General features: G+C 35.2%; 2 protein-coding genes across 3 annotated transcripts in view; one reads left to right on the forward strand and one right to left on the reverse strand.

Moving 5' to 3' along the window:
- Positions 1-27,041, reverse strand: part of LOC131935375 (putative tRNA N6-adenosine threonylcarbamoyltransferase) — a 325,139-nt gene that overhangs the window by 7,161 nt on the left and 290,937 nt on the right. The window lies entirely within an intron of this gene.
- Positions 1,081-9,821, forward strand: LOC131935370 (coiled-coil domain-containing protein 102A). 2 transcript variants are annotated; one of them, XM_059291742.1, is made up of 11 exons: positions 1,081-1,264; positions 2,036-3,030; positions 3,352-3,443; positions 3,721-3,829; positions 4,137-4,169; positions 5,761-5,877; positions 6,077-6,181; positions 6,322-6,426; positions 6,635-6,805; positions 7,290-7,393; positions 7,526-9,821. In XM_059291742.1, exons 2-11 carry the CDS (start codon positions 2,062-2,064, stop codon positions 7,641-7,643), a joined length of 1,923 nt encoding a protein of 640 aa, XP_059147725.1. In that variant the 5' UTR covers positions 1,081-1,264; positions 2,036-2,061; the 3' UTR covers positions 7,644-9,821. The 2 variants fall into 2 exon arrangements, with proteins under 2 accessions (XP_059147725.1, XP_059147726.1); XM_059291743.1 differs by lacking the exon at positions 4,137-4,169 and having other exon boundaries at positions 1,086-1,264.

Raw genomic sequence — 27,041 nt, forward strand, 5'->3', positions numbered from 1 at the left:
TTATATATATAGATAATATAGGCCTATACTTTAACGCTTGTCCACCCACACCTATACCCGTGAAAAAAAAATCGAGCTAGATTCTGAATATAATATAGATCTAGATCTATCATATACATCTAATACTGCCAACATTTAGGCCTATAATAATATTTTTTCTCGGGCGGGGGCAAAATGGTTACTCGAAATGACGAGGCTGTAAAACGCGAGAAGAATTTGAGACAATCGTGACCCGAGGAATGATTAAATTGCGAGATACAATTATCGAGACATTTTTGCTTTTAATGTTTTTGGTTTTTATATTTTGACGATTTCAAGCGTCTAATGCGCCCTTTAGAGTGAGTTCGATCAAAAGTTAACAGATCTTTTGCGTTTGGAGGCTTACTCCCCCCCCCCCCCCCCTCCCAACGCCGAATATCTTAGCCTTTTCCTTTTCTTAAGAAAATTGAAAACGTACACCGTACTCCTTTTTTTTCAAAACTAGAAAAATAAGAACTTCCAAACACCGTTGGGTACTTCCTCGAGGTCTACACCACGTTGCTGACCCCCTCTGCTTAGATCAGTAGCGTAGCGAGGGGGGGGGGGACATACGTCCCCGGGCGCCGACCTTAGGGGGGGGGCGCCAAATTGAAAGTTTGAGGGGGGGGGGTGCAAATGAAAAGTTCGAGGGGGGGGTGCAAATCGAAAGTTTGAGGGGGGGGGGGTGCAAATCAAAAGTTTGAGGGGGATGCAAATGAAAAGTTCGAGGGGGGGGGGTGCAAATCGAAAATTTGCTCCCAAGGGGGCGACAAATTGAAAGTATGTCCCCGGGCGCCGGGAAGGGTCGCTACGCCTCTGGCTTAGATCCCTACTGTATAGTATTACTATTAGTTTTACTATTAGTATTACTATAGTGTATAGTTTATTCGCCCACAGTATTATCTCTCTTGTCTACAGTAGATCTACATATCACATAGGCCTACTTATTTAGACCATTAATTAGACTACTGGTCTAAACAAGTATCTTAAAATTTTTAAATAAAAGTAGAGCAATCAGAATAGGCCCCAGTCTAATTTCACTTAGGATAATTAGTCTGTTTTTGTTGTTTTGTAAAAATTACGCCACTTGGCGTTATTTAGCCCAACCTTATAAATGATAAGCGGAGTTCACCGGAATGTTTATATTTAGAAACAATATAAAATAAAATAAAAGAATGGGTTTTTAAAACAAATACTCTAGTCTAGATCTAGCTTCCATTCTAAATACTAGATCTAGATCTATACGGTAATATATAGAAATAATATAGTATCTAGATCTATATGAAAATAGGCCTATAAAAAAGAGAAAAGGGCTATTTGAAACTATTTCTCTAGATTTTGATTTTAGATCCAGCGCCTAGACTGCCCTGCCCTAGACGTAGGTAGACTGTAGTGTACTAAGTGTAGACTCTACCGTACGTCGTAGAATTTAGATCTAGACATCTAGATCTAGTCACAATTTACTAATTTAGTGAAGACGTCTTAGCTAGTGTAGTAGATTCTACAAATGTTGTGGAAATCTCCACACTTACTTACCAGATTGTAACAGTGAGACCACAACGGATGGGCTTTGTGCACACCAAACAATTTAATAAATTATTTAGATTTAGTAATAGTTAGGCCTATCACTTCACCCTGGTATTATGATTTTTTTGGGGGCTTAACTAACAATAATAAATTAAATAGTAATTACTGTAGTAATAGGCCTAAGTCAAAACGAATTTTTTTGACTAAATGTAATATGTCATTGTCTGCTAACAGTGAAGTCCTGAGTTTGGTTCCTGGTGTTACCATCCAGGAGAAACTTGTTCAAATTGACTTATCATTGTTCCTATTAAGAACAAAGGAAAGCAGATAGGCCCCTAATCATAAATTCCTAGATCTAGAAGAAATCTTATTATGTACTGGCATATAGATCTAGATCTACATGAAAGAGTGATTTATTTTTTAGGCCTAATTTTTAAAAATTTTGATGTCTCCAAGTATCTTTCTCATATTTTCCAAATAAAACTTTCAGATTAGTTGCTGGAATAGAAAGTAAAGATGAGCAAAAATTCAGGAATAGCTTCACCTGGGGCTGGCAGTATCCGTGGTGATGTATCATTTATTAGAGCAACATCAGGGTCAGGCTCATCCTTGTCAAGCTCCAATCAAAATTTGGATAAAATCACACCACATCATGTAAACCAACTACCATCGGCCGCGCCTAGGCTTTCCCAAGACATGCCAATCCAACCTCATCTTTATCATCAACAACATCACCACCACCCCCGCCCACTTTCACAGCAACAACACCAACAGTCACACCAACATCAGTATGTTCCAGAACATATGGAAGGACAACAGTATCTGCTAAAACAACCTCATGGAGCTTGTGGCGCCAGTGGTGACTCTGCTGGAAGAGTCCAGTCTGCACATACAGGGGTGGAAGGCTGGAGTGACAGGGAAGAAACTCTGGCTGCAGAATTAGAAGAGGCAAAAATTAGAGTATCACAGATGGAGAAAACCATGAGGTGGTGGTCAGATTGTACCTCGAATTGGCGAGAGAAGTGGAACAAGGCAAGAAACGAGCGCAACAAAGCTAGAGAAGAAAACAGAATTTTGAGAGCAAAGCTAGAGGCTCTTGCTAAAGAGTTTTCAAGGGTCAAAAGGGAGAATAAAGAAATGTTTGTTGAGAAGGAGAAGGTTCAGGAATGTAGCCAAGTTCCATCAATTTCTAGTCTAAATCAATCACAAGAAAAACTAGTAGAGTTGTCAGAAAAAGAAAAGACAATTTTGGCATTATCTAATGAAAAGGAGTTTGAAAGTCTAGATGACCTAAGTGAAACATCTTCATCGGTATCTAAGATCTCTAAAGATAAATTAGATGAGAAAGAAATTGATGATACAGACAGATCAACAACCCATGAAGAATCTGTAACAGGGGAGCGAACCTACATGGTTGCTGAAATATCAGAGAGGCTTACCCAGCTTCAAGAAAGGCAAGCCCATCTTGAGCAACAGCTTGCACAGGTAACTTCTTCTTATAGAAACCCTGTTATCTTCTCTAGTACCATGAACAGTTTGCACATGTAACTTCTTATTGAAACTCAATTATCTAATACTATGAATTAGTCCTGTATGGACTAATCTAGCACATAATTTCATTAAGAGTTAAATTCTACAAAGCATTTAGATAGTTTTTCCTCTTATATGTATTGTATTAATAGTTCAAAGGTAATTAAGGTATTGTATTTCTAATAATAGTTTTCTCTTTTTGTTACTATTTAAAACAACAGTTTTGTTAATACAGTTAACATTTTTAAAATGAGTAAAACTGAATAATTTTTGAAGAGCCAATCAAAAGCGTCGCAAGCGGAGGAGAATGTAATGGAGATGCAGCGCAAATTGGATGGAGCAAACAACACAATCCAAGCTGAGAAAATGTTTGTTGCTTTATATCTCTACAACTCTACACCATTCTTTCATAACCTTTACTGGCTGAGCATTAAAATTAAAAACATTTACTTCACATTTGGTTGAGTAAAATTTATAATGGTTAATTTTTCAATGTCATTATATTATATGCAGTATAATTGTTGCTTTAATCACTATCAAGGTCATTTTAGGTTTGAGGGGGTGAAAGTGTTATTTTTAAGTGGCATCCATAAAGTTCGATGTTTGTATTATGTAATCCATTTGTTTTTGTATTTGTTTCTGCAGGGAAAACTCAAACCATCTCAAAGTGATTGATAAGCTTCAGAAAGAACTGAAAGAGGTTAACAGCAAACTAACAGATGAGTTACATGGGAAACAGCAACTGATGATGCAGGTTTGTGCTATGTTACATGACAAAGTAATCATTCATTTAAAGCTTTATTAAATATGTTGTGGACAAACTGTATTCACCCTTTGTGTAACAGTTTCACTAACAGTTGACTATTGATTGCATTAGAGTGCTGAGTGGTTTTATACCTTTTTTAGAACCTCCACTTAACATAGCCTTAATTTACTTATTAAATTATTCAAAATAAGTCTTGGTATTGTTGAATCAAGGCAAATAACTGCATGAGTTGTAACTAATAAATCCACAATTTTGTCCTGCATAACAAGTGTTTGTTTGAATATTTATGCATCAGAGAAGTACAGACTCTGAGCTCTCCTTAGATGGGGTAAGACAGAACATGTTTTCTTGCATTTACTGTTGTGTCCTCTGTTAAGTCTTTATGTGTGTTAATTGCTTCTTGATATTGATTAAGTAAGCATAACTTCATTTATGAAAAAATTTAACTACATTGCTATTCTGTACAGTATAGAAGGGGTCTTAAATGTTTTTGTTTTATGGATCTCTTCTCCATAACTGTAAGTTATGGAAATCTATTAATGTACTCCTCAATGATTGGAGAAACTTGTTATGAAGTGAAGACAAAACTCTCAGTTTACAAGTGCTTTACTCCTGTGTTATTTGTTGCTTTAATTTTTCTCTAGCTTGTGTTATTAGCTACCCTAGTGAGTTATTACATCACTCATACTTTTTTGTTTGCTTGAGAATAATTTGATAGCTCTGAAAATTCTAACTCATTTTTTATAAACCTCTTTTTTTTTTTACAGAACTTTTGTTTACATTTTGCATGATCTGCTTGTTAGAATTTTTCTGCCTTTAAGATTGAGACAATAATATGATTATGACTAGAAGTAGGGTGTTGCTTTACCTACATTCTTGATGAATGCATAATTTCATTTCTTTACAAAGTTTCATGATCATTTCCAAAACGTTAATGGAAATTAATTTGCCAAATTTGCATCCATACTGAAATTATAATAGTGGGTCCTTAGTATTTATTGTACACTTGTAATTGATTTAGGCAGATATGTAGGAATCTCACATGCAATATAATTTAAATAGTTTGTGTATGCTACCAACACGTTATGTGAATAGAAAACTTAACTTTTTAGCCTAACCTAATTTTTTTATAAAAACAAATGGTATAGATTAAAGAAGCCTCTATAAACATAATGACTTAGATGAGATGATGGCCAATTACCCCCCCCCCCCCTCCCCTCATTAGCTGCCATGTTTTAACATAAGATCAAATACAGCAGATAGTTTTTGTGATCTGTGGCTGACCTCATGGCAAAAATAAGAAGAAAAAGCTAGAATAACATTACAAATGAATAGAGATTTAGCAAGGTAGCCATTTAATTTAAAAAGTATTTTTCAAGAAGTACTTACAATTTAGATTGATTATTGAACTTAATATTTTTACACAATTTTTTTTAAATTCACATGTGACACCCTACTAGAACCATAAAAAACATATTATTAATACATTCTTTAATTTAGGTTTATGATTTTTAAGAATTTCAACAAGTTGTGAAGTTAAAGGATTTTGAGCAGATTCTTTGTGTGTACAACTATAAATAAAATTATCATTTTTACTAACTGTGCTATATTGTAACCATCTTTATGTCACATTTTTTCAACATTTTTTAATAAGATTCAAAGTATTTTGTTTTAGACATAAAGAATATAGTAAGTTTTATTATAACATGTCCAGAGTCATCAGTTCAAACAAAACTACATCATCTGTTACTATAAATAATAATAATGAACTTATTGTGAAACATGTGGATATTGTATTGAATCTATGTGTTGTCTGTTTACAGAATGTGCATGTTCAAGTATATTTTAACTATAAGTGTACCATAGCCAATATATGAAATCTTAATGTGTTGATTTTGAGAAAATGTTTGACATTTCAGTTTGAGAAAATGAAAGAAATGCACCAAGAAGAGTTGACTCGCCTAACATTAGACCTAGAGGACGAGGCCTGCTCAAGAACAACCATGGACAAACGTGTTACAGAGTTGAGAAGAGAGGTAACTAACAATGGCTGCTGTCCACTGCTGCTCTTTTATAACTATTGGTTCATTCCAGCTTTAGGAGTAATGGTGCATTAAAAACAATAATCTGAGTGGCTAACAAAATAGACTGAAGTTTCCTTACTTAAGGTCACTTTGGAGTTGTCTTAAAAATATTTGACTTTAGGGCTGAAATTCAAATAAAATTATATTTCAGTTGGAACGCATCCAGGCTGATAATGCTGCGGAGTGGGCAAAGCGAGAGAGACTGGAGTCTGATAAACTTGCACTAGAGCGAGAGAACAAAAAACTGCGTATAGAGGTGCTTATCTTTTGTGTTATCTTAATTTAAAATATGTATCAACTGTGATATGCTTATCTTTTGTGTTATCTTTATTTAAAATATGTATCTACTGTTGATATTGCTTTGATTGTATTGTGATTTTGCTTATGATAACCCAGGTTGCAGATCTCCAGGAAGAATTAGAAAAAAGGAATCAAACCTCAACCTCCATGGCGGATTCAGACATAAAAACCCTACAGTTTGAGCTCACTGAAAAAACAAAAGTAAGCATTGAAATTATTTTATATATGTAAAATTAAATTACAATAAAAATTTTTTTTTTTAAACTTGATGAATCAAATGATTTTTTTACTTAGAAATTTATGACCAAAAGATTTTAAAAAATTAATCTGGTTGTGAAATATAACCGAACTAAATAAATTTAGGTAAAAAAGAACTGTTCTATAGTTACAGTGTATTTTTGTTCTTCAGGAATTGTCAGATTTGCGGCATGTACATAGCAAGTTGAAGAAAGCATTGACAGAAAGAAGCACTGAGCTGGAGCACACAAGGCGTAGAGCAGAACAGTACGAGACAGAAGTTCGTAAACTTAGGAGTCGTGTGGATGAACTCAAGCATGACCTTGCGGCGGCAGAAGATGAAGTATGTACAGAAAACTTTGTCCTTATAAATAATGGTTGGCTATTCAAATACTTGGGAATCATCTGGGCACCATTAGACTGAGCGCTGTAGGATATTTATTAGTTTTGGATGTGTTTAAAAAAAATGATTGATTTAATTTAAGATAAGATTAAATTTCTTCTGAATGTAACATGTTATTAATTTTAAAAAATAGCAATGAGAAATAATTTAAGAATTAATATGCATACACTTTGTAATATTTCAGTACTAATGTATGATAAAAATCAGTTAAGAGAAATCGGTTTTCTATAGTCTGATATTCAAACTAACACGAAATATTTTTATAATTCTTATTTATTAATAGTATTAATTGATAAGTAATCAACTTTCATATTTATAATTATTCTTTGTGGCGAACTAAAAAAAACAACTTTAATCTCTTTAGTTATCTAGCAGATTGTTTTTCACTAGCCTAGAATAAGCTCAACTTTTTATTCATGATCAGGTTGATAACCAAGGCAATGCAGCCCGTAAAGCCCAGAGAACAAATGATGAGCTTCAAGCTCAGGTTGAAAGTTTACAGGTGCAGGTCAATCACTTACAGTCAAGGTAAATACAGTTTTGGTTTGATTCATTTACAAGTTAGACACATCTGGGGTTTGGGTACACATTTGAGAAAATGAAACCAATGATTCCTTGAATAAGTACTTGAACCTGTGTCTGTTTGTTTATTTTTTTCAGATTACGTAGAAATCCAAACTCTGGGGCTCCCACACCAAGGTCAACAAGTCTCAAGTCCTTGACCTTGGAAGATTCAGCTGAGCTAGCTGATAGTGAAAATGATTTTGAGGACAATTAATTGACAACTCGACATTTTCAAAGATAAGAATCTCATTTTGTCATTTGTACTTGTACAATTGAGAAACTTTCTTTAGTTGTGAACATGTTTTGTTTTCTTCATTATGAGATTAGGATTTGTCAACTACCTAATGTATTGTACAGAAACCTAAATAAAATTGTATAAAAATGTGTCGACCCTACAACTTTCTTCTGTGTACAGCTAAAACAAAATGTAAAAGCATTCATTAATATTCACTAGATTAGCCCCTACAGCATCCATGATCTGTTCATATAGTTCTGTCTTGATTAAATGTGATGTAGCTAGTACATTTCATTGCTCAAATAAAACTGCTTTAAATTTCATTTAAAAGTACTAGGGTACTGAAATCTATATTGTGTTGATTTAAACCTGTAAATGACCACAAATCTACTTGTGCTTGGATTTTTCTACCCATATTTTCCTGGTGTTTGTCTTCCTGAATTAAGAATTATTATGTATTTTTTAAATTAGAACAACTGTAGTATTAAATGTAGTGTACTAACATGACCTAATACATTAGAATAACCTAATGTATTTTGTATAATTTATTAACCAGCTGATCTGAAATATGTAAAACAGCCATAACATTTTTTTCCACTATTTTACTACTTTTTCCTGCAAAACATTGTGTATATTTATTTATTTTTGTCAAATGCTCAGTCCTAATCTTATGTATCGAATTTTGTTTTTAAATATGTCAAATACATAAAATAATACAGCTGGAACATTATGCTACTGAATGCAGTACATGTTTTACATTGTCCACTTTTCAATGCTGACTTTCCAGATAAATAGAGCAATCAGGTAGTTCAAATCTCATTCATTTAATAGTTGAATTCACACTAAATTCATAATTTTTCCCATTTTGTAACAATTTTGGGTCCAAAAAAGGTGTAGAACAATTCATAAAGCTCAAATCTAAATTTAAAAGCTATTGATACACTACCTCACACCAATTAAAAAGAATTTGTTTCAATTTTTAAATTTATATTTATTTTGTAAATAAAGAAACAGCCATTACTTTATATGGGATTGTTTCTAATTATCAATTGGTTTGTGCAGCTATATTTATTTACACTTGTTATTTTTACTGTTTTATATTAGGAATCTTTCTTTGTATAAAACCATTTTAGTCATATTCTCTACCAGATTTTACATTTTTTTTAAACAATGCATTTTTCTGTACACATTGAATTTTAAATTGTACAAAACTATATTTTTTAAGTTTCTGTTGTAAATTTTATGCTGATATTAATCAAACTTGGTGTCTATGCAGCCATGTTTCTATTAGTTTACAGTAGTTTTTCTAACATTGTTTATATTTTTTTGAGGAGTTAAGTATGTTTACTCCAAAGAAAGAAGGATAAATGTTGTTAAACATTTTTTGCTGCCTGTTATACCAAACTGCGAAGGACTGAAATTATTTTTTTCTAAGACCACTGTTCTGTACCATTTTTTGACAGAATTACCAATAGCAGAAGTTTTAAAAGTATATAATAACCACTACTTTTTAAATTAAATTGTTATCATTTTTACATTATTGAAAATATAAAAGCTTAAAATTGTTAGTAATTTATATTTATCACACTTTATTTCCCCCTTTGTTCTCTGTGTGGGTTGTCTTAAAGCAGGTGTTTCTTTTGCTTACTTTCTACTACATTGAATTATATATAAAATATTTTTTAAGTACCATACTTTGAACACTGTATAAAATGATTCTTGCCATTGGTTATAAAATCAAAGCTAAAGCTCATGTTTCTATGCATTTAATTTGTAATGTCTAATTTGTTGACCACACTTGGTTGTTGTTGTCATCATTTCACCTTGACTGTTGTGTACGACCTTGTACTCTTGGTTGTAATAGTTATTTCAACTTGCTTGTGTGGTAATATTTTTTTTCTTCTAAACTTGGTTGTGTGCTTGCAATTATCTTTTAAACCTGCGTGCATGTTTGTGAATGTGACTTTTTCATGTACACAGTATGGTTATAATAAATATTATACAGTACCCTTAGTTATGTGGTTTCAATATTCAGTTAATATTCTGTCTCACTCAAATAGTGATTACCTAAATATCAATGTTCAAGAATTATTGTGTTATTTTGTACAGGTTTTTTTAAACTTTATTTTAATTAACTCTTTTTTAATTACCACAGTTTAAACTAGAAACCATTTTGTGAATACAATACAAAACATTTGGTAGTCATTTTGTAATCACTAATTATAATTTTAATTTCTTTAAATTTTATGTTGATGAAAATTTCTGAAATGGGAAAACTCAATGCATCGATTTCGCTGGCAACATCAATAGTAGATATACATCTTTTGAGACAGCCTTAAGCATACATAATTTGTACAACATCGATAGTGCATACTAACAAAATAGTTTTTAATTATCTGCTTAACAGTGTTTACCTTCAAGCCACATAAATTTATCAAGCTCTATCTGACTGTACTCTATAACTAAACGCCTAAATCATCTTTCATTGATCAAGTTTTTAATTGGCAATTGTTTTTTTTTAAGTTGTTTGAATATTCTTATTTATCAGCATACACCTCCTAATTGCTAAGTCTGGGTTGGGGGGGGGGGGGGGGGGAGTGGTAAGGTTGTGGAGTAGGGTTTAATTGATTAGCAAGAATCTTCATGCACACCATATCCTATGGCTTAAATTAGATTCTGCAGTTGTAAAAAAGTTGGAGATATATAATAAATAAAAATTTGTAGAATGTATTTACTTGTTAGTTTTCCATAATTTTGTATACCTTTTTGAATTTAGTATTCTACGTGTATTAAAAGCTGTTCAACAAATAGGGCTACCAATTCAAGATCTACTTTTTCTAAAATTCTTACACACAAACAAATGCATGTAAAACATTAGTCACTAATTGCTTTAACTAACTCTTACCACAGTAGGCTACATATTGTTTCTTAACATGTGTGCAACCTGGGGGGGGGGGGGGGGGGTAGCTTTTGTTATGAAGAGATTCCATTTGAATTCACAATAATTGAAAAGTATTTAAAAAAACCCGCTTGGGATTTTTTTCTGGGAGTAAAATGTATCAAGATAATTTTAAATGGACACTTCAGTTAAGTTTAACAAAGCATTTTTGATATGCACTAACAACAGTTTAGTGTAATTTACTCATCTATTAAATATTTTAAAAGCTGCTAGTAAAGGAATCAGGAAAGTTTTTATAAGTATAAGTAAACAAGCACTTTGATGAAAATTTCCAAAAGTTCCTGGAGCATGGTAAATTTTTAAAAACACAACTTATTAACTACCTAGCTAATAATGGATTAGGTTGGTCTATCAAATTATACCCTTTACTAGACAGGACTGAAGTCTCATCAATGAAATACTTCAACTGCTTTCTTTTTATAAGTTATCTTTTTATAAGTTATCTAAAACCTGTTCATATCTGCAGTGGGTTTAATGTTTTGTTATTGCTGTTAGAGCTGGACATCCCCTGATGTTTCAGTTTTTAAGCAGCTGTTTTCTTCTTCTTCTTCTTCTTCGTTCTTAATTATTAGTGTTGAAGGGAATCGAGATTTATCTGCCTGTGTGTTTGAACTCAAGACTTTGTTCGAATGTATCAACCATGAACTTTTTGCCGACTCGGCCACGCCTCCAACACAATTAAGCGTTTCGTGTCAACTGGTTATGCGCCATTGAGGCCATTGACTCCGATTTCAGCCTGCTTTTTCTTTTTGGATTTGCTTCCATAGCCTTTGTCCAACCAAGAACAAACTACAAGGCAGCAGTTGTTTAATTTTGGAGTTGTCTCTCCTAGAAGAGTGGCTGTCCCCAGCTAACGAGCCTCATCTGCCCGGGAGCAGCTGTTTTAAATCAGATGGATAGCATCAAGTCTGTTCCACTAACACAATGTACTTTGGCATTGAACATTACCTCACAATGTTTGCCCCTAATGCATCCAACTAAAAAACTCAATGTACAAACATGTAATGTGATGTCATTTATGCACAGCAATGATTAAAAACTAAGGACATCCTCATATGATAATCTCTCCAACACATTGCACGACTTTTTTTTTAATTTAAAAATTAGAATCTGTTTAACTTCAAGTGTTGGATTTAGGTTGGGGAACTTGATTTAAAAAAAAAAAAACAACCTGTTATGGCAAATCTTGTAATTCAACTTTGACCCACTTCTAATGCAGTAATTTCAAAATTTCCAGACACGATTTGACACACTTGTCTTTGGCATTCAATGCTTACATTAAAGAAAGAAAGTTCTTTTCAGTGCATTTAAAAGATTATTATTTTTAAGTTGTTTATATTTGTTTTGTTTTTTTAAAAATAGACAATGAGATCCACCATTCAATATATTTTTTATTAAATAAAAAAAAAAACATATTAAGAAAATGGCAACTAGTTTATTACAACAAAGTATTCACATTAACATTACATAGTTAAAGTTTTATAATTAAATACATACATTTTCTATACATTTTTATTTTAAGTATTAATTAAGAAATTATTTAACATACATAAGTTATAAAATAAATTTTTATTTTATTTTTTAATAAATTCTACATTAACAAATTTCAGAATATTTAACTTAACTACGTAGTATTTAAAAATTGGTACTCCAATAGTGCTTATAAATTACATTGTGAACATAATTTTAGTTCAACTGATGGAATCAGTTTTTAAGAAAACTGGAAAGGCAGTAACCATCTGTCAGTGCCAGACATGCTACAGAGGATGTGAAAGAGAGGATTGGATGCTGCATGAACATGCTACAGAGGATGTGAAAGAGAGGATTGGATGCTGCATGAACATGCTACAGAGGATGTGAAAGAGAGGATTGAATGCTGCATGAACAATAAACTGGCTCACACAACAACCAAATGTTTCTTATGTAAGCTTTGGTGGAACAATCCATAGAATGGTACTCTCTCTATAAATTAAATGGATTTTGAAAAGAACTGGACATACTATCATTACAGAAGAAATTAAAGCAGGAAAATTTACCAACACACTAAAGTAGATGAATGCAGGTAACCAATCTTGTGTCCACAAAAATTAGCAAAGCAAATGGTCAGAACAGGTATAGAACCCTACAACTAAATTGTGTGATTCTGTGAAATAGTGAATTGGGAATCAGTTTAGTAAGGCAAGAATTTCATTTGTAATTAGCGTAGCTAAATCCATTGAACTGTATGCAACATATTCCCTAGTGTTACCAGCCTAGGGGAAATAACCTGAATCTGATTTGGTTTTATACTATTTTATTAGTGTCACTACATAGTTGGCCCCTTGCCTATCCCATCAAAGAAAGGCCATAGGTTTACACTAACCATGACATTGAGATGGCCAGAGGTAGTACCCATAAAAGATATAAAATCTGAAACCATCTGTACAGCACTCAGACATTTCCTCCAGATATGGTTTCCCAGATAAATTATCAGAAACAGCTTCCCAGATAAATCATAAGAGAATGGTAAACAATTTACCTCCAATGTAATGAATGCACACAAGTACACTCAACTGTCTACATGCACATGCATGTGAGAGAGATGGAACAAAAAACTTCAAGAAATGTTGGCTAGGGGCACTGAAGATCATCCTCAAGATTGGAGCTAATCTGAGGGGACCTTTATCATTATTTAAAGAACAGTTATTAAGGGACAAAAGGGGTAAAGTCACAATACATGACACTTTTAAGATAATAACAAGGATCAGAGAAACTAATAGTATATGGATTAAAGTACTATGAAAAAGCAGAAAAGAGGTGCAAGTGGACCAAGAATAAAGACAGATATCTCAGAAAACTAGAAGAAACAGATACTCTGTTTTGTTACCTAATTGGAAGGGAGAAGTGGCACAGACCATCTGTAATAATAAAGAAGCTTAACCCTTTGAGGAGCAAGGGACACATTTCAAATTGACACCAGAACCAAATGAAACTACTTAGAGCTGTTGAATACATTTTAAATTTTTATATTAAAAAAATAAACACAACAGAGATAAATTATCGGTTTTTAAAAGGATTTGCAATTGAGAAATTATAATAATACTTATCGTGCAGAATATTTTTGCTCGTTTTTGAAAAAGTTTTCTTTGCTTAGGACATACATGTCCATACGGACTGGAAGGGAGCTAACTTTTTTATTGCTCACACTAACCACGTGTTTTTGCAGTAGAATAAAGATGGCGTCAAAGCGTTTATTTACAATCAACGAACAAAATATTGAACATCAACTGTTTGCAGACAACAGTGACGATGAAAACAACTTGCTTCTGGATGAAGAAGATGTTAATTTTTTGGAGGAAGATGTTGACAAAACAGGTGAGGAAGTTATTATCAACACTGCTTAGATTCTATCAACATAATGAGGACTCTTATAAGAAACAATTTCATACTAGGCTTCCCTCTAAGAACAAGGATGTTAAAAACTGTTAGATTTAAGAACAATTTTCTTTAAATGGTTAGAGACAGCAAAAATTGAGATAGAGATCAAAAACGTTATTGAGTTCAATTTTAAAGTTCAATTTTAATTGATGTTGGTAGACAATTACTAAACAATTCCAATGGTGAAGTGCAATAAACTTTGTAGTGAGTGAGGTGGAAGAAAAGCCAGGTGAGAACTGACAGACAGAAGCCCCAATACACAGGTGTAATGGGCATGAAAGCTATACAGAGAGGTAAGTAAAAGTAAGTTTCCCTTTCAAACCTGACAGTCTATGGGGCAAGTGAAGTAGAGTTCACTTGTGTCTGTGACCTCGGCATATGAAGAGATAGTGTGTGCCCAGCCACCTTTACTTTCCCTAACATGAGTTAGGTACCCATCAGAGTTGGGTGGACTCAGGGACGGTCTATTGACTTGAACCCGGATTTGAACTCGAGACTGGTTAGCAGTCCAGTTCTCTACAGCTAGACCATAGAGAGGACAGAATCATTTTTCTGGTGATATATATGTAACTAGTGTAGTTACAAAAACACCTTATTTGGTTGTCATAGAGGTCAAGGCCAAGACTGAACTAAGTTAGAGTTATCAATAGAAATGACGCAATAGTTGGTATCGAAATAGAATGGTTTGACATTGTTGACAACATCGGATGTACATCTGCGTGTGACTGTGTGTGTATATAAGAGGGAGAGCGAGACAGAAGAAGTGTTAGTAGATTGAGGTACGGAGATATACAGTGTGTGGGCCTGTGACAGTGGAGGTCTGTTGAGATTCATCTAATTATCTGAACTGTGATTATTCATGAAGAAATAAAGTGAAGTAATATTGAACCTGCGGGCAGAGTGTGCTTCTTTATATCAGGTGGGTGCCGTGAGGAAGGGGTCGTACAAGACCTAACAAAGAATGACACACATGCTGCTGGCCGCTACAACTACCACTCTGTAACATTTGGCGCTGCGAGCAGCTGAACTCAACAAGACCAGCCGTTGTCAACCTGCTCCATTACGTAGAACTGTGTTTTATGTGTGAATTCTAACAATCGAGGAACAAGGAAAAGTACTCGTTTACATAAACAGTAGGAACGGTCTTGTTTTTTTTTTTAAACATTTACTTATTAAAGGATAAACTTTACATAGACACAAAAAAAAATAGAATGTCTAATTTGGACCCATATTGTGGTCCTGCCCAGAGAATCCCACATAAACAAATTTTATGGGGACGGTGAATCAACCTTAACTGACAGATTCTATGAAGAGGTGAAAAGGTGCTAGATCTAATTGTGGAGACCTTTGGTGAGAGACGGTCAGGGTTCCAACTGTTATCGGTGTTCGTGGGTCTAAAACAGAGACTGGCGGAGAGTGTGATGGAATATTCACACCGAATGAACAGGGCCTTTGACGCTGTTGACGCTGTAAAAGGCAAAACACCCGACATAGATGTGCGCCTGCATTTTATCGAAGGGTTAGCAGCCCCTATGTTAAGAAGAGATTTGAAGGAGGTGTACAAGGACCCACAATTGACCTTTCTTCAGGTCAGGAACTCAGCAATCCGCAGGTCAGAGTATGAGGACGAATCGAACTGCTTGGTAGACAAAATCTCTGTGCCAGAACAGAAACAATCACCACCTACAGGGACCAGCACCATGGAAACCATGATGAAGATCCCTGTATTTGCGTTGACAGTTTTGTGGATTATATAAATATATGATCAAAAATTTAAAATATGGGCATTGTAAATTATTTAGTGTTTTCAAGTAACAAAGTAACACAAGAGCAGATGAAAAACTACAAGAGCCTGAAGCCTGATGGGCTTGTAGCGCCAATAAAATGCAGAATACTTGGAAGGAAAGGCGTTGTTGAACAAGTAAGTTAATGCTGTTTTGTCTGCCCGCTAAAACTGCAAGGTTGGACTAGGAGAGTCATGTTCCCATGAAGAGGCCTTGCTGTTTACCATACAGGCAGGCTATAAGGATAAGTTGTCAGGGGATTCTCCCTCGCTCCCTTCTCTGGAGGTGGCTGATATAAATTTTGATACCCCAGAAGCAAAGAAAAACAGACAAGCAGCCAATCACACACACACCAGGAATAACTGTAGGTAAACTAATACAATCTGCCCCACTACACAAAGACACATTTTTGGAACACCTATCAAACTTAAGCCCAGCATCAGCTATTTTATCCATAGTCCCTAAACACACATTCAAATCACCACAGACATCATTACTAGCCCCACTCACACCATTATCTGACGCAAAATACACCCACCTAGCCTACGACCAGATAGCGGCATTAGGAAATACTTTAGGGCTACAATAGTGGCATAAGGGAATACTTTAGGGCTACGACCAGATAGTGGCATTAGGGAATACTTATACATTGGGGAGATTTCAGTGAGAGTACTCTACAGGCTATTGAAGCAGTAACAAGAGATCAATTAGTAGACTAATTACTAGATATACTTCTAAATTTTACTTAACTCAGTCCAGTATCAAATACATATTACTGAAATAAGACACATAGTAGGTAGACCTAAGTAATTTATTACAGCCTTCCATTACAAAAATATCTACTCGCTAGAATAAACTTTTAAAAATTTAATATAAGTAGCAGATTCTAGATCTAAGTCTAGTTGGACAGATATGTGCCATGCAAGTGGATTGCAAAAAATCCAATTGAGATGGGTAAACCAGCTTAAGAGTTTTTCATTAAACAGAAAGGACCTCGTGCATTAAGAATTCAAAGTACCAAAGAAGATCTGGAATGGTTTAGAGATGGCTAGAAGAATGTGGTAGAAGCTTGCCAATATTTTGGCTCTTATCACCAGAACCAAATAAAAAGAGTCTGTATTACCCCTAATTGAGATTTTTTAATGACAAGATTTCATTTCCAGTAAAGATAGAATTTTTAACAAAAAAAAAATGATTAGATTATGAGAAAATTAAATTCATATCAGATTTAACAGCTGGTCAGAAGAAAATTGCATCTTAGCAAATGGTTAGGAAAGGAAGATTGGCCACCAGTAAATTTAGACAAATTACACTCCCTCTAATCAATTGAATTTTCCAGTGATGTGGGGAATTAACCATGAATCCAAATTATTTCAATACAGAACTGGTCTAAAAGTTATAATACAAGCCAAGGGATTAGAAGAGCTTAGGATCCAATCAGTCTTCTTCTTCTTCTTCTTCATTCTTAATTATTAGTGTTGAAGGGGATCGAGATTTATCTGCCAGTGGGGTTGAACTCGAGACTGTTCGAATTTATCAACCATGAGCTTTTTGCCGACTCGACCACGCCTCCAACACAATTAAGCGTTACGTGTCAACTGGTTATGCGCCATTGAGGCCATTGACTACGATTTCAGCCTGCTTTTCTTTTTTGGATTTGCTTCCATAGCCTTTGTCCAACAAGAACAAACTACAAGGCAGCAGTTGTTTAATTTTGGAGTTGTCTCTCCTAGAAGAGTGGCTGTCCCCAGCTAACGAGCCTCATCTGCCCGGGGGTTCGAACTCGAGACTTTTCGGTTTGGCAACCGTGAGCTTTACCGACTCAACCACGCCGACCCCAAATCCAATCAGTGATTTGGGGAATTAACCATGAATCCAAATTATTTTAATGCAGAACTGGTATAAAAGTTATAAACGAACAGGAATATTTTTTACTCTGAAATCAAATTATGATCAAGAAATATAGATACTTATTTTCTTAAAGTTCTGACAAGGATTATTCACGAAAGGTAGGATTCCAAGAGATTATTATCTGTTACACCTCTGACTTAATAGAGGAATCATAAAAAATTATTTTAAAATACTGTAGGGCAGGTTTATGAGATGTGCTGTCTCAAACAGCTGGATATAAAGTTAAGGTAGGTTATGTCAACCTGACAATTGGGAGAAACTATCAGTCTCAGGCAATCAATGTTTGGACTGTGTTCGCAGAGGTGAAGTAGGAAATTTTGAGAACATTGTTGCCATGATCCTTTGGTATGACATCCTGTTTGCTGTTAATACAGTGAGCTAATTGCTACAGTCAGCTGACATGGAACTTGATGTGGCAAAAGAACAAATTAAGGACTCATCTTGTACTTAAAATACCGGGACACTGGTTATAATTCTGTCATGGTTACTGTAAAGGAAATTGCAAGTGCAATGGATGTGGAGTAAGCATTTAAACAGAAAAGAAACTGGCATTTTGACTATCAGAGTACAGATGAAAGAACGGTGCTACGGTCAAGCTTGCCTGACCCAAACAGGGCTGATTTGTGTAAACAGCCCAAGATATTTCAAGAAATTTTCCGTGAAACCAAATGGTGCCTTCAGTACATTTGGGGTATTCAGGATTCCTTTTCTTACATTGCAATCGCCTATAGAATCTTGCTAACAGTTGCAGTCACTGTGGCAAATGCAGAAAGAAGTTTCTCAAAACTGAAGATGATCAAAAACTATTTGATGTCCCAAGACAAATATATTTTAGCTCAGACAAATAAACCCTAGAAATAAATAGTCAAGTTATTTAAAAAGTACCAGGATATTGTCATCAGTATAATGGTTCAGATTCAGTAACATCAGAAGATCCAAGTGACAATCTGAGCCTTTCACCTGAATTCCTCCAAGAACTAACACCATCAGGCATGCCACCACATACACTGATGTTTAAGTAAGAAAGGAATGGTTGTTATGCTGCTGCAAAATTTAAACCCTCAGCAAGCAAATGTTTAAATGAGTAGGAATACATCTTGGTGGGCCTGTGTTTTCTCATGGGCAACTTTACGTGGCCTTATCCAGATGTAAAAATCCAAATCAAGTCAAAGTGTAAAAGAAAAAATACTGCATTTCAAGGAAAACAAGAGAACATACAAATATACACCAAATGTAGTTTACCATGAGGATTTATGACCATATACATAACTATTATTTTCAGTCATAAGAAGTAAATTGTCTTATTAATTATATGTATTTCTAAATCATATCATAAAGGAATGTATCAGTTGTTTATGTTTAAGTTTAGATCTTTAATTGATTGATACATATCTCAAAGGATAAGGGTTCATACATGAATGATGTCACACGCCTATGGAGGGGGTTCAGACTATCATAATTGCCATGATGTAAGGGAGACAAGGCGGGTCATCAAGGGCTAGAGTTTCAGCCCTACGTGTTAAGTTCTGTAATTGTTTTTGAATAAAATATTCGGGAAGGGGGTTTAAAGTTTTATTATGAATGCGCTACAAACATTACACTTATACCCCTGCAATACCATCTAGTTGACATGCTTCTGACTTTATAAGATCTCAGAAAGGTTGAAATGAAAGAGAAAAAGAAAACCGAATGCTTTTTTTAAAGAGAAAATCCAGGGCTACGTGCCGCTCTGGATGTTAGATCTAATCCTGGCTGGCCAAGGATTGAAGCAGATCAATCTTCATTATTGGAAACTATCATAAACATTGCTATGCATGGATCAGCATCACAGCAGAGGAGGCAGAACGAAGTCTACAGGACTATTAAAACATTAGACATTAGATCAGAAAACTGATCAGTTAAAACAGGATGGGTTTATAATTAGTAGAAGTGGGCTGTACCTTCAACTGTTTGTCCCGAAGCTTTATTTTGATTTTGCCCCTTTGTTTTTGATATTCGTTTCCTAACCATGGCCACAGCTTCACACATATTTTGTGGAATCAACAGGTCTTTCCATGTAGTCGAAATTCCTGCATCAGGTAACTGTTTATTTCTATCAGTCGCATATATATCACTCGCATATTTCTGGAAAAATGTCATAGACAAAACTGTTGCTCTTGAATTTCGCAAGACGGCAGTAAGCATTGTGTGCGAACATTGGGATAACTATAATAATAAATCACAGGGCCAAATGTTAAAAAATGTATGCCTGTATCTTCCAAAACCTGTTTTCAGTCATGGACAATTGCATGTTGCTCTCTAGAGTTCCTTCTTTTCATTCACTCAGTCGTTTGCCCAAACCCACCCTATTTAGACAACTGTGTCAATCAGGAAGTCTTCGGTCACTAAATAGCAGTGTATGCTACGCCACGGGTTGGCTAGTATAATAATATAAAAGGATATATAGTCATATATTGATAAAGACCTCAAAACAGTATCAGTTGTTTATGCTCTAGTTTAGATCTTATTAATTGATAAAGATCTAGACAAACCAAATGTTGAAGACATTTGAAGATTAGTCGAGAAAAATCATGGCAACCCATTTTTCATTAAACAAATCAATGTAATATTTTATAAAGTTGCTACTCGATTGAAAACAATTTTCCAAAAGCTTATGTTAAGTGTAACACATACTATGATTACCAGTCAGGGGGAATGTAGACCTAATGAAGGTATTATACATTATATTTTATATGTTTGTATTAGTAATCACGGATAGGAAAGCACCAGCCATTTGGTACCCAACCGAAGAACACTAAGATTACTCATGAAAGGCAAAAGATCTGCCAAGTTTGATGAACTTATACTAGAAGAAATATTGATGCAAGAATTGGGTATATCCCAGCGCCAGATTCAAAAACTGTATAATTTAGGGAAACCAAACGAATGGTTCGTCACAATATTGTCAGAGGAATTGTTCAAGAGTCTGCACATGAGGGAGATCTCCAAGAACTCCACCTCTGCGTGAGCATACTCCTGCTTGATGTGGAGAGGAAAGACCAAAGAGGTGTGCTTATCAATGGGTACCCCCCACCATCACCAAAGAAACAGTAAATGTTATTCTAGATAGCATAGCAATCCCAAATGAACCGAAGACCGCCGTACAAATCGCCAAAAGTGACAAGTGAGCCGTTGACTTTGCCCTACTTCACCCCCAGAGGAGCTGCCACATTATATAGAAGTGGAGAGGAGGGGAGGTGCACACCCTCCAGAACGAGGGATGTAGGACGATGTGCCCTCTGTGTAAATCAACAAGGCACAGCCCATCATCATGTAGAAACCAACACATACGGAACGAGATAATATACATCTAGAAAGGTTTAGCTTGCCTGACCCAAACAGGGCTGATTTGTGTACATGGCTCATGATATTTCAAGAAATTTTCCCAGAAAACTAATGGTGCCTTCAGTACATTTGGGGTATTCAGGATTCCTTTTCTTACATTGCAATCGCCTATAGAATCTTGCTAACAGTTGCAGTCACTGTGGCAAATGCAGAAAGAAGTTTCTCAAAACTGAAGATGATCAAAAACTATTTGATGTCCCAAGACAAATATATTTTAGCTCCGACAAATAATAAACCTAGAAATAAATAGTCAAGTTATTTAAAAAGTACCAGGATATTGTCATCAGTATAATGGTTCAGATTCAGTAACATCAGAAGATCAAAGCGACAATCTGAACCATTCACCTGAATTCCTCCAAGAACTAACACCATCAGGCATGCCACCACATACACTGATGTTAAAGTAAGAAAGGAATGGTTGTTATGCTGCTGCAAAATTTAAACTCTCAGCAAGCAATTGTTTGAATGAGTAGGAATACATCTTGATGAGCCTGTGTTTTCTCATTGGGATAACTATGGTGACTCCCTGTCCGTTGTTCTTATTCATGGAAGCACAGTCATACACTCTGCTCGACAATACGCTGCCTACATGAATACTTCCGGGGTCTATGGTGGCGAGGTCGAAATTGTGGCGATGTCTCAAATACTTCCTGCTACTATCACTAATCACTACTGAGAATGTCCGCATGACCGGCCTCGAGTTTTTAATCCAGGTCAATGTCTCTCCATAACCCTGCTATTTAGCTGTCCTTTGGATCATGGCCATTATGAAGTTCTCTTGCCTGTCACAAACACATGTGATGACCTTCTGGTGCCATCTGTTGACAATGTCGGCATGTGCACCAACATTACACACCATTGTGATCTCCACACTGATTGACTAACAAGGAAAACTTGTCTACAAAACCCTGAATCATACCATCAGAGCCAGGGGAGACATTCCTATAATCGTTGCATCTACAGAGATAGCTGCAACATTATTACCTAGTGGATGTACTGCACATTCTGTGGGTTTTTTGTGCGATGCGCACAAAAACCATGTGGGAAAGGATGTTGATGGAAGGAGCCAGCACTAAGTGGACTGCATGTGCAAATGCCTAGAGAAGTATAACGATGGAGAAAGGAGTAGTATTTTAAAAGAATTTAATGAGCTTGCTGAACATGAGAAACAGAACATTTATTTAAGGGGTTGCATTTCTGTAAAAGAAGAAAACACTATTAGGTGAAGGCAGAGTCAGGCAGTCCCCAAAACATTCCGTAAAAGAAACTGGCAAAACTGTGAGCAAAAATGCTTTTTGTGCTCTGCATGGTATTAAGGAATCACGTCTGAAGAAAAAGTCCTTAACTTTGAAGAACCCCTACAAGACTTAAGAGGAAAGCATGGCCATCACAAAAAACTTAATGATGAGATTCGCCTAGCAATCCGTCAAGTCAACATATTTCATTTCCTGCAAGAGAAAGCCACTATTCTCGAGCAGACAATAGAAAAAGGATCTATCTAACCTCTGAACTTAACATTTCTGAGATGTTTAGGTTATTTTTTGGAAAAACACCCAGACATGAATACTATCGCCAAAGAATGGATCTATAGAGATATTTTCAACTATGAATTCAATATTAGTTTTGGGTTTCCGCACACAGATGTGTGTGACACATGTGAAAAATTTAATGCTGATATTAAATCTGCCACTGTCAACAGAAATAATGATTGGTTTTCAAACTAAGAACTGAACATGAAGTTCACAAAAGAAAAGGAGATGCTGCTACAAGCAGATAACAGAGGATAAGCATCTTGCTCTTGCTGCTGATGATACTTAAGTCAAAGCTATGGATTTTCAAAAGAACCTGCTTCTACCTGTTACTGGGATTGGTCAGGAATACTACAAAAGACAGCTGGCTGTGCATAACCTTGGCATTCATGATGGTTGATCTAGAAATGCTTCCATGTATATTTCTGCAGAACATTTTGCAAATAAAGGACTTAATGAAGTTCTGTCATGTCTGGAACATTATATAGATGGATTGCCAGAGTCCATAAGAAAACTGGTGATTTTTACGGATAACTGTTTTTCACAAAACAAAAACAGATACATTATTGCTTTTTTTTTTTTTTGCAAAATCTATGCAACACTAAATTGACTGAAGTAGTTATTAAGTACCCTAATCCTGTACACAGCAGAATGCCATGTGACAGAGACTTTGGCAGGATTGGAAAAATTGAAATCAGATAAGTTTTATAAGCCTTCTGACCTGTTAAACCTAATTGTCAATTCAAACATTGATGCTTCGTGGCAAATTGCTTATGTCAAACATCCATTTACTGACAATTTAGAAATGGACAGTAGACCTGTTGTCAGGGTTAAAGATTTTAAATCTAGCCTGGATAAAGTCATTAAAGCGCCAGAGGGTATTGTCAGTCTCAGAGGGATTTTATTTGAAAGGCTGAAGAACCCTGTTGGTAGAAGCTCAATAACTGGCCGTTTTACTTCCACTTTAAGTTTATTAAAAAGGGGAAAATCCCTGAACACCTTAAAGTCAGCAATTCAAGATTGCCCTTTGGTATTCAACGGCTTTCTTCCAATAAAGAAAGCAAAATTTAATGATAGAAGTCACTTTTGTCGCATGTCCATCTTCCAGAGAGTGTAACTTTCTACACTTCCCTCAAACCTTTAGAAATGTCTACAGAAGAGGATGAGCAAGCTGATGATTTTGAATAGAACATTCAATTTAAATGAGTGTAGATAATTATCAAGGTAAATACTGTTACCATCAAAATTGTAAAAAATTATTACATCACATTTGTTTTACTATTTTTGTTGACTCAGTATATACCAATAGTTTTAAATTAATTTTGTGTTTATACTTTTTTTGTTTAAAATTTAAATGAAAATAATTTTTGACAATCATAAACAGAATCTTGTCAGAAAAGTGTGTTTGTTTAAAAACTTAGACCTCATTTTTCTCAAAATACACTAATGTACTTTTTTCACTGAGCCCTTCATATAGATAAAGACCTTAAAGCAGTATCAGTTGTTTATGTTCTAGTTTAGATCTTATTAATTGATAAAGATCTAGACAAACCAAATGTTGAAGACATTTAAAGATTAGTACAGAAAAATCATGGCAACCCATTTTTCACTAAACAAATCAATGCACTGCTACAATGATAGCCTGAAAGCTATGAACAGAGGAGGAATTTCTAACTCTGTTTTCCAAAATTATTGGCTGCAGGAGACTGAGTTCAAAAGGGTCTACAACTATGGAGAAGTGAATGTTTGGTATGCCACATTAGGTTCAAGAAAAATTTACGAAAGTCTCATGCTCACTGAATTCTATGAGCCAAAGACACTAGCAAATGAAAGGACCCAGAGGTTAATACGAGTAAGCGTCACTCATGTAGACAAAAAGAACATCAAACAAAGTTTAACAACTTTTATCACCATTTTTGTATTTCTTTATTTCTAAATTAGATCTACCTTCATTTGAATTGTTGATCGACATTTTCTTTATGTAAGGATAATTTTTGTAAATGTTTGAATTATGTTACAGACTAACGCACACACACATTTGTATATGCTGATGTAATTACAAAGTACGAAAATACAAGTATTAAAAAAAAATTTTCTTTTAACAGTCAGTTAAGATGGCATGTACTATTTGAACTCTTTCAACAATCGTAACAGCCAAAAAAAAAAAAATTTTGTTCATTGTGTTCACTGGACTATAACTTTCCCTTCGGGGCCTATAAGATTAAATTTAAAACAATCACCAGTATGGAGCAACAACTTTCAGCAGCAAACACAACCCGGAGTTAAAATGGCCCAGGAAGAATTCAATGAAGTAGATAGACTCCTGTATCTAGCAAGACAAAGCACCACAATCACAGATAGGAAAGCACCAGTCTACAACTCAGACAACGTGATGACTGGAACACGGTTTCAAAAGGTAAAGATCAACACAGCGGCACCCCTGGGGAAACTCCCCCAAAATACACTCCGCTGCCTCATAAAAGGCAGACCAGGTTAGTATGTGTACAACCTGTGCCAGCCAACCGAACGGTATGTAACTTAAAGTCAGATTTATTGTTTAAATCACTGCACATGCAGGAAATAGTGCAAAACACAAGCTTATGTAGCAGTATTCTCCTCCTGCATGTGGGAAAAAATGGTTAAAGAGGTCAACTGAAGTGAGTACCACCCACCTACTCACAAAAAATAGTTACCGACATTTTAAAAACTGTTAGTTCACCCGATGAGCCCATAACTGCAACCAGAATATGGAAAGGGGAAAGATGGATGAGACTTCCTACCCATTGCAAAAGCTGAAAACCTCCCTCACTTCCTAAAAGTTGAAATGGGAGGTGAAAGCCACACGCTGCTAAACGAGCGGAAAACTATATGTCCACTGTGTGGCACCATGAAACATCGAAATGGACAAAAGGGGAAGATATGTGGAAATAGAGGAATCCTTGTCAGAAGACAGCTACACAAGTGATGAAGACACTACGGAGAGCAGACAAGAGGAAGAAGAGGATAAAACACCAACGGAAGGCAGACAAGTAGTAGATGAAACATGAGAGCAAGTGACAAACAAAAAAAAAAAAAAAAAAAAAAAGAAACAACCAACACGGCCAGAGACGACTAAGAAGGTACAGTTTACAAATACAGGAGAACGAAACCAAAGTGATCATGGTTACAAGGATTTCACCTTGCAAGAAAAACCCTCGACAAAAAGAAGTATTGTGGAAAGCAACAGCCATGATAATCATAAACAGACAAAAACAGGTGAGACTCCCAAGTCCCAATTCAATCCATGGAAACAATAACATTACTCACACTAAACATACAAGGCACCAACAACAAAGAAAAATATATAAGACACCTAAAGTTATTCTGGCTTTTGCCAAGACAATTTAAAAGTCCTAAGGTCAAATGTTTGAACATGTAGGAATACATCTTGATGAGCCTGTGTTCTCTCATGGGCAATGCAACAGACAATTATTATTGTAAATAGTTTTTGGAGTAAAATGTGTGAGATAGTTGAATTTGAATACCTTGCCATCAGAAGTGAATGTATGAGAGATCAATCACTGTATTCTCCATGCTTGTATGGAATCGCTAACAGACTAAAGGGAGAGAATGTAGGGCTATATAACCCTGGGGTAAATGCGATGCAACACAGCCACCATTGACTAATGCAGGACAGGACTATGCCTGAGAATTTTGTGGAAGATAGTCGGTGTGCTCATATGTATTTCTCTGCTATATTATATTAAGTGTAGGCTGTACACTCATTCAATTATAGATTCATATTTTTTCTACTGTGTAAGTAAAGTTATCTAGTTATGCAAACTGGAGTCCAGTTTCTTGTGTTCACAAACCTGCAATCACAGGTGTGTTTGAACAACAAATACACAAAGTGACAGGCAACTTTATGTGGCTTTATCCAGATGTAAAAGTCCAAATCAAGAGTCAAGGCATATGTAAATGTAAAAGGTTAAAGAGAGTGAGGGTGAAAAATCTTAAAGCAAATGGAATAAACTGGGTCATCTTGCGCAGAAAAACTGAAACCAGCGGAAGACTGGAAATGATAGTAACAGAGTCAACAGTGGCACCCTAATGATCCTCCAGCATTAAGATAAAGATGGAAAGTTAGTTGCAAATATAGATTTGTTATGTTAAATGATTTCGTATAGAGAGTATGTTTCTTATTTACGAATATTGTTTTATCAGATTGTTCCCTACTCGATTACAAACCACTGAACAATGGAAATAAAACTTTGTGTACCTTGCCAGGACAGTCTATAATTGTCCACACATTAAATAACAGTTCCTGAAAATGTGTTAGGCAGATCTAAATTTCAGAAGCCAGCACATAGCTTAAGTGTTACAACCGTTGACACATCATCAGTAAGAATTGCAG

The sequence above is a fragment of the Physella acuta genome, unplaced genomic scaffold (assembly GCF_028476545.2).
Source record: "Physella acuta isolate Inbredline_101_S28 unplaced genomic scaffold, ASM2847654v3 ptg000144l, whole genome shotgun sequence".
NCBI classification, from domain to species: domain Eukaryota; kingdom Metazoa; phylum Mollusca; class Gastropoda; family Physidae; genus Physella; species Physella acuta.